Source organism: Etheostoma cragini, chromosome 15 (assembly GCF_013103735.1).
Source record: "Etheostoma cragini isolate CJK2018 chromosome 15, CSU_Ecrag_1.0, whole genome shotgun sequence".
Lineage (NCBI taxonomy): Eukaryota > Metazoa > Chordata > Actinopteri > Perciformes > Percidae > Etheostoma > Etheostoma cragini.
The window spans coordinates 20,366,657-20,379,085 of record NC_048421.1 but is presented as its reverse complement, the minus strand read 5'-3'; the positions used below and the strand labels follow the sequence as shown (position 1 = coordinate 20,379,085).

General features: G+C 40.3%; 1 protein-coding gene across 1 annotated transcript in view; it reads left to right on the top strand.

The window, feature by feature from the left end:
• carhsp1 (calcium regulated heat stable protein 1) overlaps positions 1 to 9,208 on the top strand; it is a 30,260-nt gene extending 21,052 nt beyond the window's left edge. The window contains exons 2-5 of the mRNA XM_034893733.1: positions 2,602 to 2,771; positions 4,558 to 4,666; positions 5,577 to 5,699; positions 8,214 to 9,208. Coding sequence (XP_034749624.1) covers positions 2,681 to 2,771; positions 4,558 to 4,666; positions 5,577 to 5,699; positions 8,214 to 8,376 — 486 coding nt within the window. The 5' untranslated portion in view covers positions 2,602 to 2,680 and the 3' untranslated portion in view covers positions 8,377 to 9,208. The remainder of the gene's footprint in view (positions 1 to 2,601; positions 2,772 to 4,557; positions 4,667 to 5,576; positions 5,700 to 8,213) is intronic.
• Positions 9,209 to 12,429: the final 3,221 nt, after the last annotated feature.

Below are 12,429 nucleotides of genomic sequence, written 5' to 3'. Positions count from 1 at the left end.
ATGGTTGCTAGCTGGCTGGGGGCTGACTGGGGATGTGTCCCTGGGCCGGGGCTGTAATGATAGTGGATGGTTGCTAGCCACCTTCGCTGCAACCGGAGCATAGCTCCGCACAAGACGATAGTGATTGGTTTAAGAAATGCAAACAACCCAGAGTGTTTTTTTTCTTCTCCTATCTTGGAAAGCTTGTGTGGTGTAGCCAGACCAAACTCTGCTGCGCTGTCGAGGTAGGGCTGGCAATGCGAGACCAGGGACAGACTGGAGCTAAAAAAAACGATACTGATACCATGCCATAATACTGTAGCTTATCAGACAAGGTATTCACAGCAAGTAACATCTCAAAACCAATGATGATAAATGGGATTGTATTTATAAATGAAGCATATCAGCCTTCAAATAAAAACAAAATACAAATAATGACATTTCACTGCCCACAGAAACCCCAAATTACACAAACTTATAATCATAAAACAGTGCAGAGTATTGCCTACAACCCTTTCAGAGATAAAATAGGTTGTACCTGAACATGGGGATTAGATAGATATTGTAGTGTTATACCCATAGGCGGTTAATATTAAATATATACAGCCTATAGTTATACCTAACTATCTTCAAGCTGAATAAACAAATGGTTTTAAAGAAAGGTTAGTATCTGTTATTGGTGAAATAATGTATTGCTTTGTGTAAAAGAATTAGCATTGAATACCTTATTTAATATTTTGTCGATGTCATATTTTGATCATATTAAGGCTGTGAATCGCTGATGGAAGACAAAGTCCAAGCTATGATTTTTTTGGGGTCAAACTTAAATTTTGTGAATTATTTAGCACCCTTCCCTGTTTGTTAGCATGTTTAGAGTGGTACCAGTGCATGCCTGAGGTTTTCCTGTTTAATTCGATACCCCAGTCTTCATCCTAGCAGGTAAACTGTGCCACACAGAAATTATTACACGTTAGGCGTGACAGCACTATATCATTTCCATAATCATGATGCACGTACCCTTGTTGGTAGCTGACTAAGGTAGGCAGCCTATTAATGGGTCCTGCTCCTGGTACTTACCAGTACCTCTTGCTGATGTGACGTTAACTCGCTGTCTGTCCCTCATCAGGAAAGCTCTGGGAGCTTTTTGCATTTGGCTGTATCAGTCTCGAGAGACTTAGCCCTCTTTTTATTTACTTTTTCCCATCCACCTTTCTCCTCAAGTTTTCTGCTAGCCATTCTGCCGGCGATTTGATTCAGCCCTGCCGCTCAGGCTGGAAAACTGTACACTTTTCTGTCCTGATCATGGAAGTATTAAAAGAACTGATCTGCTCCTGTTTCAAATTTGCTAGTAGTCACAAACTGGCTACTAGGCCAAATCTTCTTCCCCAGTTATTTTTTAAAAAATATACACGTGGTGTATTAGTAATGGTGTTAGTGCCCCTGCTGTTGGCTGTTCATATGCCTTTATTATACTTTTTTTGGGCCTACTGCCGTTCTGGACTTTTCCAGAACGCACAGATTGTCAGTCCGTCACTGTTCAAGGCTGTTAGGGGTGTCACAGTTTCGTTTTTAAATTCAAAACGATAGAAATGAGTTTTTTATTTGCTTATTGAAATCAGAAGCAGGATCTGAAATGTACCCAGTATTTTTTTCTCTTTCCACCCCTTCCTACCGTCAGTAAAAAAGGGTTGAAATCGTTGGTACATCTACCTTTTCTAAACATATGGGGGGGGACATATTCGTTGTATATCCTGTTTTTGTAAAATGGAAAAACCCCTCCCACTTGTGTCAACAACTACAGAAATTCAGAGAAATATTGATGTGAGTGCTGGACCTAGAGCCTCTGTCGTTGTTTACTTTTATATTTGTTTAACAGCCCTCCCTCCCCCTCTCATTATTTTTTTCTTAGAGCAATATACAGTTTGATCAATGGAGGTTTTCTTTTTCTGCCTTTCGCTAATTGGTTGACACAGCTTGTGATGTCATTAATTGAATTGAATAAATTATGTAAGTCCCGCGCCAACGTGAGTGAAGAAGCTGTTTTCTCTTTCTCTCTCAGGCCTCTCCTCAAATTGGTGTTGCCATGGTAATGAGAGTTCTGAGAATGGCTCCAGCGTGGTCACTGATTCAGTGTCGTGAACAAGTGTGTGTGTGTGTTTTCTCGTTTAACTACATTTGTAGTGTAGTTAAGTGTGTTGGGGCCAAAATGCTGGACCCCACAACTTTAAAGGGCTGTTTAGGGCTGGGTTAACACTCGGTTTTAGGATTAGGGTTAGATTTGGTTAGGGTTAAGGTTCAGCATTTAGTTATGTTTATGACAGGTCCCCACAAAGATAGTGAGACAAGCTGTGTGTGTGTGTGTGTGTGTGTGTGTGTGTGTGTGTGTTAAAGATGACAATATGTATCAATATTTTCACTTTGTGTTTATAATATTGGGATGTCGTGTTGGATTGAATCAATATACATTTTATCGATCCAGAACGATTGTGTGTGTGTGTGTGTGTGTGTGTGTGTGTGTTTGTGTGTGTGTGCGCGTGTGTGTGTGAGAGATGCGTTTGTGTGTGGGAATGTTGCACCACGATAAGTTTGTAGACTCTAAATATGTCCTCCTTATTTTTCCAGGTGTTTAACGTCTTCTGCTGTGTTCCCGCTTGAGTGACCCCCCCCTTCTTCCCCGCCCTTTGACTCCACCTTTTCCGTGATGTCATCTCAGACCACGCCCATCCAAGGGTCTCGACCAGTGACCCCTCCGCTGATCTCTGCAGGATCCCCGCAGTCACCAGTTTCACCAGGTAAAGAATTATTCTTTGTTTGACGGGTTCACACTGTAACCTCTCTTACACATGAAGAATAGAAATACAAAAGCCTGCATTACAAACTCGATGTGGGCAGTTAGCAGACAGAAAGGATCTTATAAATGATGTTATCAACTTGCATTATGGGAAAGAATCCAGTGCTTAGAGTTCATAATACTATAAGTTGGGATGTCTCAGCCTTTGCTAAAAATTTCTGAAAAGGACCTATTTTTATAAAAAGAATGATGGACTCATATAATTGAAACAGATTGATATATTGGAATTTCACCATTACCTTTAGATCACCAAAGCCAGCTAATAATCGTGACATGGTTTGGGGACAATTTTCCTAACAATAAAGTGTTTTTTTTTAGAAAAATTAAGACACAAATATATACACAAAGACAGAAATATTATATTATTTTTATATATATATATATATATATATATATATATTTATTATTATTATTATTATTATTATTATTATTATTATTATTATTATTATTATTATTATTATATATTTTTAGAGCAGAAGATTGCTGGAAAGATTCAGAAACACTGTGAGATTAGAATGGTGAAAGTTTTTTGACCAGGCAAAAAAATGTAAACTTGGTTGTTACAGTGCCACCTGGAGGTCAATGATTGCTTTATTTGCCTGAGTAGTTAGTGGAATTTGCAACCCACCTGAAAATTTGTGTGACCTTTGTGTCACAAACACTTTTAAACTACTTTTAGACTTTATTGTCCCCAGGGGAAAATTCTTTGTCACAAACACTGTACGTTATGGAAACGGCACGCTTACAGAGAAACAAAAGTACAAACAACAGAATGACATGCAGAGAAATAACACAGACAGAGGGATTTATCTGGGACTCTTGTTTAAGGCTGCTATTATACACATTTAGTTTGGGATGTCCCTCACCTTCCTCTTTGTTTGTGTAATTTTAAACTCCGGTGGATTCCTGAGGACTCTGGTTACCTGCTCCTCAGATCTCTGCAGAATAAATCCAGACCCCTAGCTAGACAATCTGTCCAATCTGAGTTTTCTGTTGCACGACTAAAACATTGGAACATCCACTAAAACAAGTTCTTTCCCAAGAGTATATTTTGCAGAGGCGCCGTTGCTCCGTTTGGTGCTTACAACGCCAATGACCGTTGCGATTGATTTAAAGAAATGCCAATAAACCAGAGCATGTTTTTCTCGCGGCCCTGAATGCTGTGTGGACTCGCCAGACCCTCCTCTGCGGTGCTGTGGAGGAAGGCCTGGCAAAGCGAGAATAGGGCTGCTAACTGAGCTTTCTTGCAACTCAGGGAGCTGTACCTGCGTCCAGAGGGCGGAATGGTCAAATAACTGTTGAGTGGGTGTGTGTTGTCCTTGGCTATTATGGTTGCGATGTATGTGATGGCCTTGAAATTGAGGTCAGACAGTGTGGGTGTGCAGGGGACCAATTAATTTAGCAGCAATGTAGGGGATAACAAAGGCACCGTGGAGACCAAGTAAACCAAGTTAGATTAGGTACATTTTGTTGCTCGTACTTCTGTAGGATTTCTTGTGAAGGACTTTTTCTTGTAATGAAGAATTTCTACATTGATGTATTGGTACTTCAACTGAAGTATAGGATCTGAATACTTCTTCCAACAGTGATGCTTAGTCCCTTTACTGGTGACTTGTCTAACATTGTTTTCTGGAAGTGTAGTACCGAAAGCAACACGGTATACCAGTATACTGCTTTGTGTTATTTGATGGATGATGTAACACTTTTTTTTTTTTTTGTCCAATCAGAGTGCCTGCATCCTCCAGCCTGCAGACACAGAGACCGCTCTCCTTCCCCCATGAGAAGTTACCTCATCCCCAGCCCTCTGCCCACACGCAGAAACAGGACCTGCTCAGCGTTAGTACACACACACTCACACACAATCACACATACACACACACACACACACACACATAAATACACACACACACAAAAGTGATTTTCCTAGCCTTGTGAAAGACTAAGGTGCAAAAATTTGGCGGGGCTTTAAGGCGTCCTTTCTCAGCATAGCATAAATATGTGTCTCTTTGTGGGTTTTCGGTCATTTTCTTTCCCTTAGGGATAGTTTTGGGTCTCTATGGTCATATGTTTCCAGTGTAGTAAGTGAAGTTTGTCGAATGCATTAGTTTCTCATGTAGCATCTGAAATGGAGTTAAAGGCCAAACAGAAGCCGGCCTTAACCAACCCAGTCAAGTTTCATTTGTCTCGTATCATTTCTACTGTTTCTGTGGGAAACTGCAAAATGATCAGCTTCTCCATGTATAGATGTATCCAAGTCAGAGGATCTTCTTCGGTCTAAAATAAAAATAAGGTGATTTCTTTTCTACATTTTTGACTGGAGAAAGGGAATTAGAAGCGATTGAGGTCCGCTTCCTCTGTTGAAAAAGTTAGAAAAATAACGAAAAAAGACTTTCACCAGAGAACGAGAGACGGGACCTGCTTCTGTGGTGCGCTTCAATTCTTTCTGGCAGAATCTGGCTGAGAAAAACGGTGGTGCCTGCATACATTTCACATACCGCCGACGTGAAACATTTAAACATGAGTTGATACCCTGTTGGCTAAGTTACATATTGCAATATATAGCGGTATAGTGGGGCCAGAATGACCTGGACAAGTTTTTTCTCTCACTTTTCAAACTCTCTCTCTCTGTCTCTCTCTCTCTCTCTCTCTATCTTTTTCTCTATCTTTTTCTCTCTCTTGCTCTCTCTCTCTCTTTTTCTCTCTCTTGCTCGCTCTCTCTTTCTCTCTCTTTTTTTTTTGTGTGCAGGACGGCTCGTGCATCCGAGGGTCCGTTGTTCACTGGTGTGTGTAAATGCTTCTCCCGCTCCAAAGGCCATGGCTTTATCACGCCATCCGACGGGGGCAACGACATCTTTGTCCACATCTCAGAGTAAGTTATTTTGGGGGTGAAGCATGATAATGAGTGTGTTTTTCTTTCATTGTCTCTAATGAGCTGTGTGAGAGGGCTGCTTTTTTAATCTCTGACCTCAAACAATGTTGGTGTCTTGAAGTAGGGGCACACACATACATAGACACACACACACACACACACACACCACACTAAAAGGGATGGCTGTAGCTAGAGCTAGCTAGCTGCAAGAGTGGGTAGGAAAACAGATTATCTGATGGCCTTCATCACAGTGCCTTAGTTATCACATACACAGAGGCTTAAAATGCGTAGACGTCGTGTGTGTGTGTGTGTGTGTGTGTGTGTGTGTGTGTGTGTGTGTGTGTGTGTGTGTGTGTGTGTGTGTGTGTGTACAGTATATACAAAAAAAAGTCTATTAACGTGCATAAAGAAGCCAAGAAAAGATGGAAAAGTCTCCAAAAGAAATCAAATGACAGATTAGACATTCTAAAAATTTGAATAGGTAACAAAAAGTTAGGTTTTATTTCCATCATTTCCACTTTAAAAATAACAGAAAACAAAAAAATGGCGTCTGGTAAAGTTTGGGCACCCTGCAGAGTTAATACAAACAATTCTAGTTTGAAGTGTCTTCGCCCATTCTTTCTTCCAAAAGTCTTCCAGTTCTTTGAGATTTCTGGGCTGTCTGTCACGCACTGCTCTTTTAAGGTCTATCCATAGATTTTCAATTATGTTGAGGTCAGAAGATTGTGAAGGCTATGGCAAAACCTTCAGTTTACGCCTCTTGATGTAATCCAACGTGGATTTTGAGGTGTGTTTAGGATAAAAAAAACGTTCTTTTTAACCTCATCCGTCCACAGCACGTGTTCCCACAATGCGTCAGTCTTGTCTATTTGTTCATTTGCAAACTTCAAACGCTGATTTTTCTGGACGTAGAAGAGGTTTTTCTTCCATGAAGACCATATTTGTACGAGTATGTTGTTATAGTGGAATGGTGTAGCACAACTCTAGTGTCTGCCAGGTCTTTCTGGATGGATTGTGCAGTCAAACGTGGGTTTGGACTTGCTTTTCCCACAATCCTGCGAGCTGTTCTGTCTGATATTTTTCGGTTTTACAGATCTTGCTTTAACTTCCACTGCTCCTGATGACTGCCACTTCCTAATTACATTCCAAACAGAGGATATTGGCATCTGATAACGCTTTGCTATCTTCTTATAGCCTTCTCCTGCTTTGTGAGCATCAACTATTTTCAGTTTGAGTTGTTGGGGCAAGGTGAGTCTGGGCTTTTAAAACCTTAAGATTGACATGACATGGATCTTTCCAGACAATGATTGAGAACAATCCATGACAGTTTCAGATCTCAGCTTTCCAAAGCGGGCGGAGCATGCTATAAACTCTGCAGGATGGCCACACTTTTGCAGACGCCATTTTTTAGTTTTTTCTTATTTTGAAAGTGTGAATGATGGAAATAAAATCTAACTTTTTATGACTTATTATACAAATGTCTAATATGTCATTTGATGCATTTTGGAGATTTTTCCATCGTTTCTTGGCTTCTTTATGCACATTAATACTAATTTTTACCTGGGGTGCCCAAACTTTCGAGCCCGGGCGGAGTAACACTGCCATTGCAAAATAGCCTCAAGAAGGAACTCTTTGTGGTGGAATGTAGGCCTGCACGATATTTAAAAAATCTGACATTGCAAAAAATGTTGTTGACGTTGTGATTATGTTGCATTAATCAGGTGATTTAGTGTGTATTTGCAGCAAACATAAAACACTGACTACTGGAGCTTCACTGACCACCCATCAAAACTATGCGCATCACTGTGTCAGCGGCAGCTGCTGGCTACGGTACTTATCTACACACGGAGAGGCTCAGTTCACATAACGACGGACTAACGTCACATACACATGCTGCCCACATGGCTACCGGTCTTAAAGGGGAAGGGTCAGCCGTTAATAATCATGTAAAAGGAGAACGGTGGAAGTTTACTTTTCAATCAAGCAGCAAAAAACTTTTTGCGGAACATCGTAATATTCTGCGATGTGACTATCGCGCATGCGCACATCGTGATGTCGATGCTAAAAAACAATATTGTTCAACCCTAGTGGAATGTGTGCATGTGGGGGTGCGAGCTCTGGAATCAAAAAGGCTGTCAAGTCTGTGATGACAATTTTACCCCCCAAAAAAAGATAACAAGAACTTAATTTGATTGTTGGTTGTATTTTGGAAGATGTTTTCCGAATGGCCTGGAGTTTAGAATGCTAACAAAAAGAAAGACATCCGGCAGGACCTCCGGCGGCACCAGAACAATCCCGTAGAGGAAATGTCGTCAATATATAGACTAATCTGAAACAAAACAGTGTATTTTTGAAAAAGAGTATCTGAATTCAACAAATGTTGCACTGCTGGTCCAGCACCAAAAGGGTAAGAGGAGAAAAATGAGTTCAGTCCAATACTAGGACAGGCCCAAATGCCGCGTTGCTTCCACTCTTTCATTATAGGTCTTTTCTTTCTTCCCCTCTCCCCGCCAGCATCGAGGGCGAGTATGTGCCGGTGGAAGGCGACGAGATGAGCTACAAAATCTGCTCCATCCCTCCCAAACACGTGAAGATCCAGGCGGTGGAGGTGACCATAACCCACCTCAAGCCGGGAACCAAACACGAGACCTGGGCCGGGCGGGTGGTCAACAGCTGAACACTGTCATTTGCGGAGGGTGGGCGTGGTCAAAGAGGCCAAGGCGGGTGGGTAGGGAGATATAGAGAAAATAAAGAAGGATGGAAAGGATGGGGGAGAATTTGAAACAAAGGTTGTTAGCAGGCACAGTGGGCAGTAGGGCTGGGGATCGGTCAAAAATCTTTGATACCAACAACGTGACTTTGGTACTGGTTCCATACCAGTTTTATAAAACAAAAAGAAATTACAATATTACACATTACGGCCTGGATTTTATTAGATCTTGGTAGAAGCATGCTGTGTGCTTATTGGCTCACTAATGCTGAGATTTTGCAATTGGGTATTGGATTTTCTTTTGATTTTGGTCGGTGCCTAAAGGGTATTGAAATTGATACCCAGCCCTAGTGGGGGAAGGGAAACCCAAGCTGGGGATTAAAGGAGACATGGCTGAGGCGACTAGTACAGGTTCAAACCAGAGGGAAATATTCATGATCTCATAGTTTTACTTATGTTGAAATGTAGCTTCCTTTGCGTTACCTGGGAAATGAGTAAGTATACTTTGGGAAGGGAATAGTTACGTTTTTTTGCTTAGATCTGTAGACTCCCTGTGTTGACATTTGACATTTTTACTTTTTTTGATGAGGAAATTAATTTCAGTTGCAATTATTCATTTCCTGGAAAACTTTTTTATGATTTAGGTCAATTCTACTTCACAACATTTGACTGTGTGTGCCACTTCTACCCAGAGAACTGACAGCTCTGTTTGTGCCTACTTAAGCCAACCTGTCATCTGTATTTGATCATGTGTTGGTGGTTATATGAGTGAATTAAAGCATTTTCAACAGGTATATAACAGTGGATTCTGCATTTTTTTTTATCTTAATTTTTGGATAAACATGTTTTGGAAACTATGATTGGAGTTTGTCTGAAGCAAGTGATTAACTGGGCCGGTGTTCCCCAGGCCTTAACCTGAACCAAACCTGAACAACGGAGGGGGGTGCTACGCACATCAGCTGGAGGGAAACACTATTTAACCCTTGTGTTGTCCTCGGGTCAAACGTGACCCGTTTTTCAAAGTTTTTTTAAATCAGAAATATGGGTTTCTTTCAACCAAACTGCCCAAAGTAACTTGGATACATGCATGTACGTTGTATGGAACCCATGAATCATTCTTCCCAGGTAAAAGTAATGATTACGTCCTTTGAATTTTGGGTGTTTGATTTAATTTGAGAACAATGTTAAAATGGTTTTAAAACCGTATCCTGCCTAAACTTTGACACATACCATCTGTGATTCACCCAACATCTTCTGATCTTAACTATTAGTCAGAATAATCTATCCTTTTAGCTTTTTTAACTTGTTAAAAAAGCGTTGAAAGAAGCGAAAAACACGACAAACAGTTCATGGTCGACAGAGACAACACGAGGGTTAATGGGGGAACAGACTGATGCAAAACCGGTGTGTATAAAACTTGTAAAAAGAAATATTCTTAAGAATGGTCCTGAACTTTGACTTTTAAGTAAAATGAAATGAACTAAAAGTAAGTGTATTACTCCAAAGGTGACTGCATTAACTCCTATTGTAAAATAAGCACTAAAATCATGTCTACCCCTCCCTAAGGCACTGAGTCAGCCAATAGGGGGCCTCATCATGCATACCTCATTTAATGTGTCCAGCTGTTTTATTAAATTGAATTATGCATGGGGAATGCAGATATGAGGTACTACATTTATCCTATTATCGGTAACAAATCTAAAATGAGTTAAAGAAGGCATCAGTGACTACTTCAAGTGATACTTAAATCTATGGTAGCTACGTAAAATGTTGCTTTATTATGTGTTTAATGGTTTGAAATAAATATTGATTCTGGGGAAGTATCGATTTTAAAAATTGTTGCTAAAAGAATCACAAGATGGTACATACGATTTGTGTTATGTGATATGTTGCAGTGCATTCATCATGATGAGCAGCACAGATAAACCTCCATCTGCTGCCCTCTTCTGTCCACATCGGTCTGCTGCAGGAACCGCATGTCACAGTTCAGAGGCCAATCTGGATCTTCTGCTTCAAATCATCCTTTCCACTGGAACAAAATTTGTAATATTTCAGTACTTGAGATTATCAGCCCATAATTCTGATAAGGGAAGCTGAAAAAGAAACAGATCTACAGTGGCTTGAGAAAGTTTACACACCCTGCTAAAGTTGATTAAAAAAGGGGAATAAAAAACAAAACCTCTTCTGGAATTTTCATCTTAATGCCTTAATTCAAAAATGTAGGAAAATCCAACCTTTAAGGACACCAATTGTCTTTTTGCATGAATAATGTATTGTAAATCAATAAATATTATTCCTTAAAATACATAAGTACACCCCTATGTTAAATTCCCATAGAGACAGTCACATTTTTATTTTTTAAGGCCAGATATTTCATGGATCCAGGATACTATGCATCCTGATAAAGTTCCCTTGGCCCCCACCTAGAGATAGGCATGGTGTTATTTCAGTGAGACTAATAGCTGGTTTGATTTGCATTGAGAGATGCTCTTATGGAAGGTTTCCCATGCCTATTTCTATGTATGGTGAAGGGTGTGTGATGATGTGGGGGGGGGGGTGCTATTTTAATTCAAAAGGCCAAGGGAACTTTATCAGGATGCGTAGTATCATGGATCCATGAAATAACTGGCCTTTAAAAATAAAAATCTGTCCCTAACTCGATGGGAATTTAACATAGGGTTGTGTATACTTATGCCCCCTGTCTTTTAAGGAAGAACATTTATTTATTTACAATATATTATTTATTCATAAAGAAAATTGTGTTTTAAAAGGTTGGATTTTCTTAAATGTTTTAAATTAAGACATTAAGATCAATTTCCAAAAGATGTTTTTTCATTGCTCTTTTTAGTCAACTTCAGCAGGGGTGTGTAAACTTTCTCAAGCCACTGTATATTAGGACTATTTATGAGAAAGGATGACATGGTGCCCCATGGGGCTGTCTGGGGTTTATATTTGAGGGATGATGTAGAGCCAGCCGTCATCGTGTCGGAGTCAGCCTCCAGGGATAGCAGCCCGTTGTTCAGTGAGATGCAGATTTCTTTCTTTTCTTTTATCTTATAGCATCAGCGAAGACGCTGTCCCTCAGCCTGGTGGCGCTGTCCCTGATGCTGGCTCGTCCCCTGTCTGATTGGAGGGAAGCAAGCTGTCTGTTTTCAGGGTTGGGAGTCCCTCATGATACAGGCAGGGGTGGGAGAAGTACTCACATCCTTTACTTTAGTAAATGCACTCACACCGCAGTGTCAAAATACTCTGTTACAAGTAAAACTCCTGTATTGAAAATGTTATTTAATTGAAAATATGTAAGTATCATCTGGAAAATGTATTAAAGTAAAATATTAAAAGTAAAAGTACTCATTGCAGAAAAATCCTCCCGTTGTAGAAACTAGAAACAGTTCTATGTTTAATCTGCTAATCATTTCAGCTGGACTTGTAGACCTGTATATTGTTGGGTAGTTTCATTTATAATAAAACATCATATTTCATAAACTACATGTGTTTTATGCATACATCTTAATTTGTAAAGTAACTAAAGTTGTCAGAATAATGTAGTGAAATACTGTAAAAAGTACAATAGTTTCCTTTAAAATGTAGCGGGGTAGAAAATGGCATTAAAAGAGAAGACTCGAGTAAAGTACAAGTACCTCAAATTGGTGCTTAAGTACAGTGATTGAGTAAACTTGCATTCCAACCCTGTTTGTCCTACCAGCTACAGTCACTGGAGCTTAGTTTGTCATATGAAAGTATTGTGCAAATTGAAGAGCCTTTAAATTAGTACTGCTTGGTGGTGATTTGGGGATTGCTCCTAGTTCATCTGGTACACATCAATCAAAGCAGAGCTACACCGTGTCAGCAGGGACAGAGGATGCTCCAGTCTCCCCCACCCCCCTGCAGAAGGAAGTGAGGACCCAAGTACCCAGGCCAGCGATGCCCAGCTGGTTCAGAGACTTATGGCGGTTTTCCACTGCGTGGTATCTACTCGACTCGCCTCGGGTCTACTCGCTTTTTTTGGTTTTCCATTAC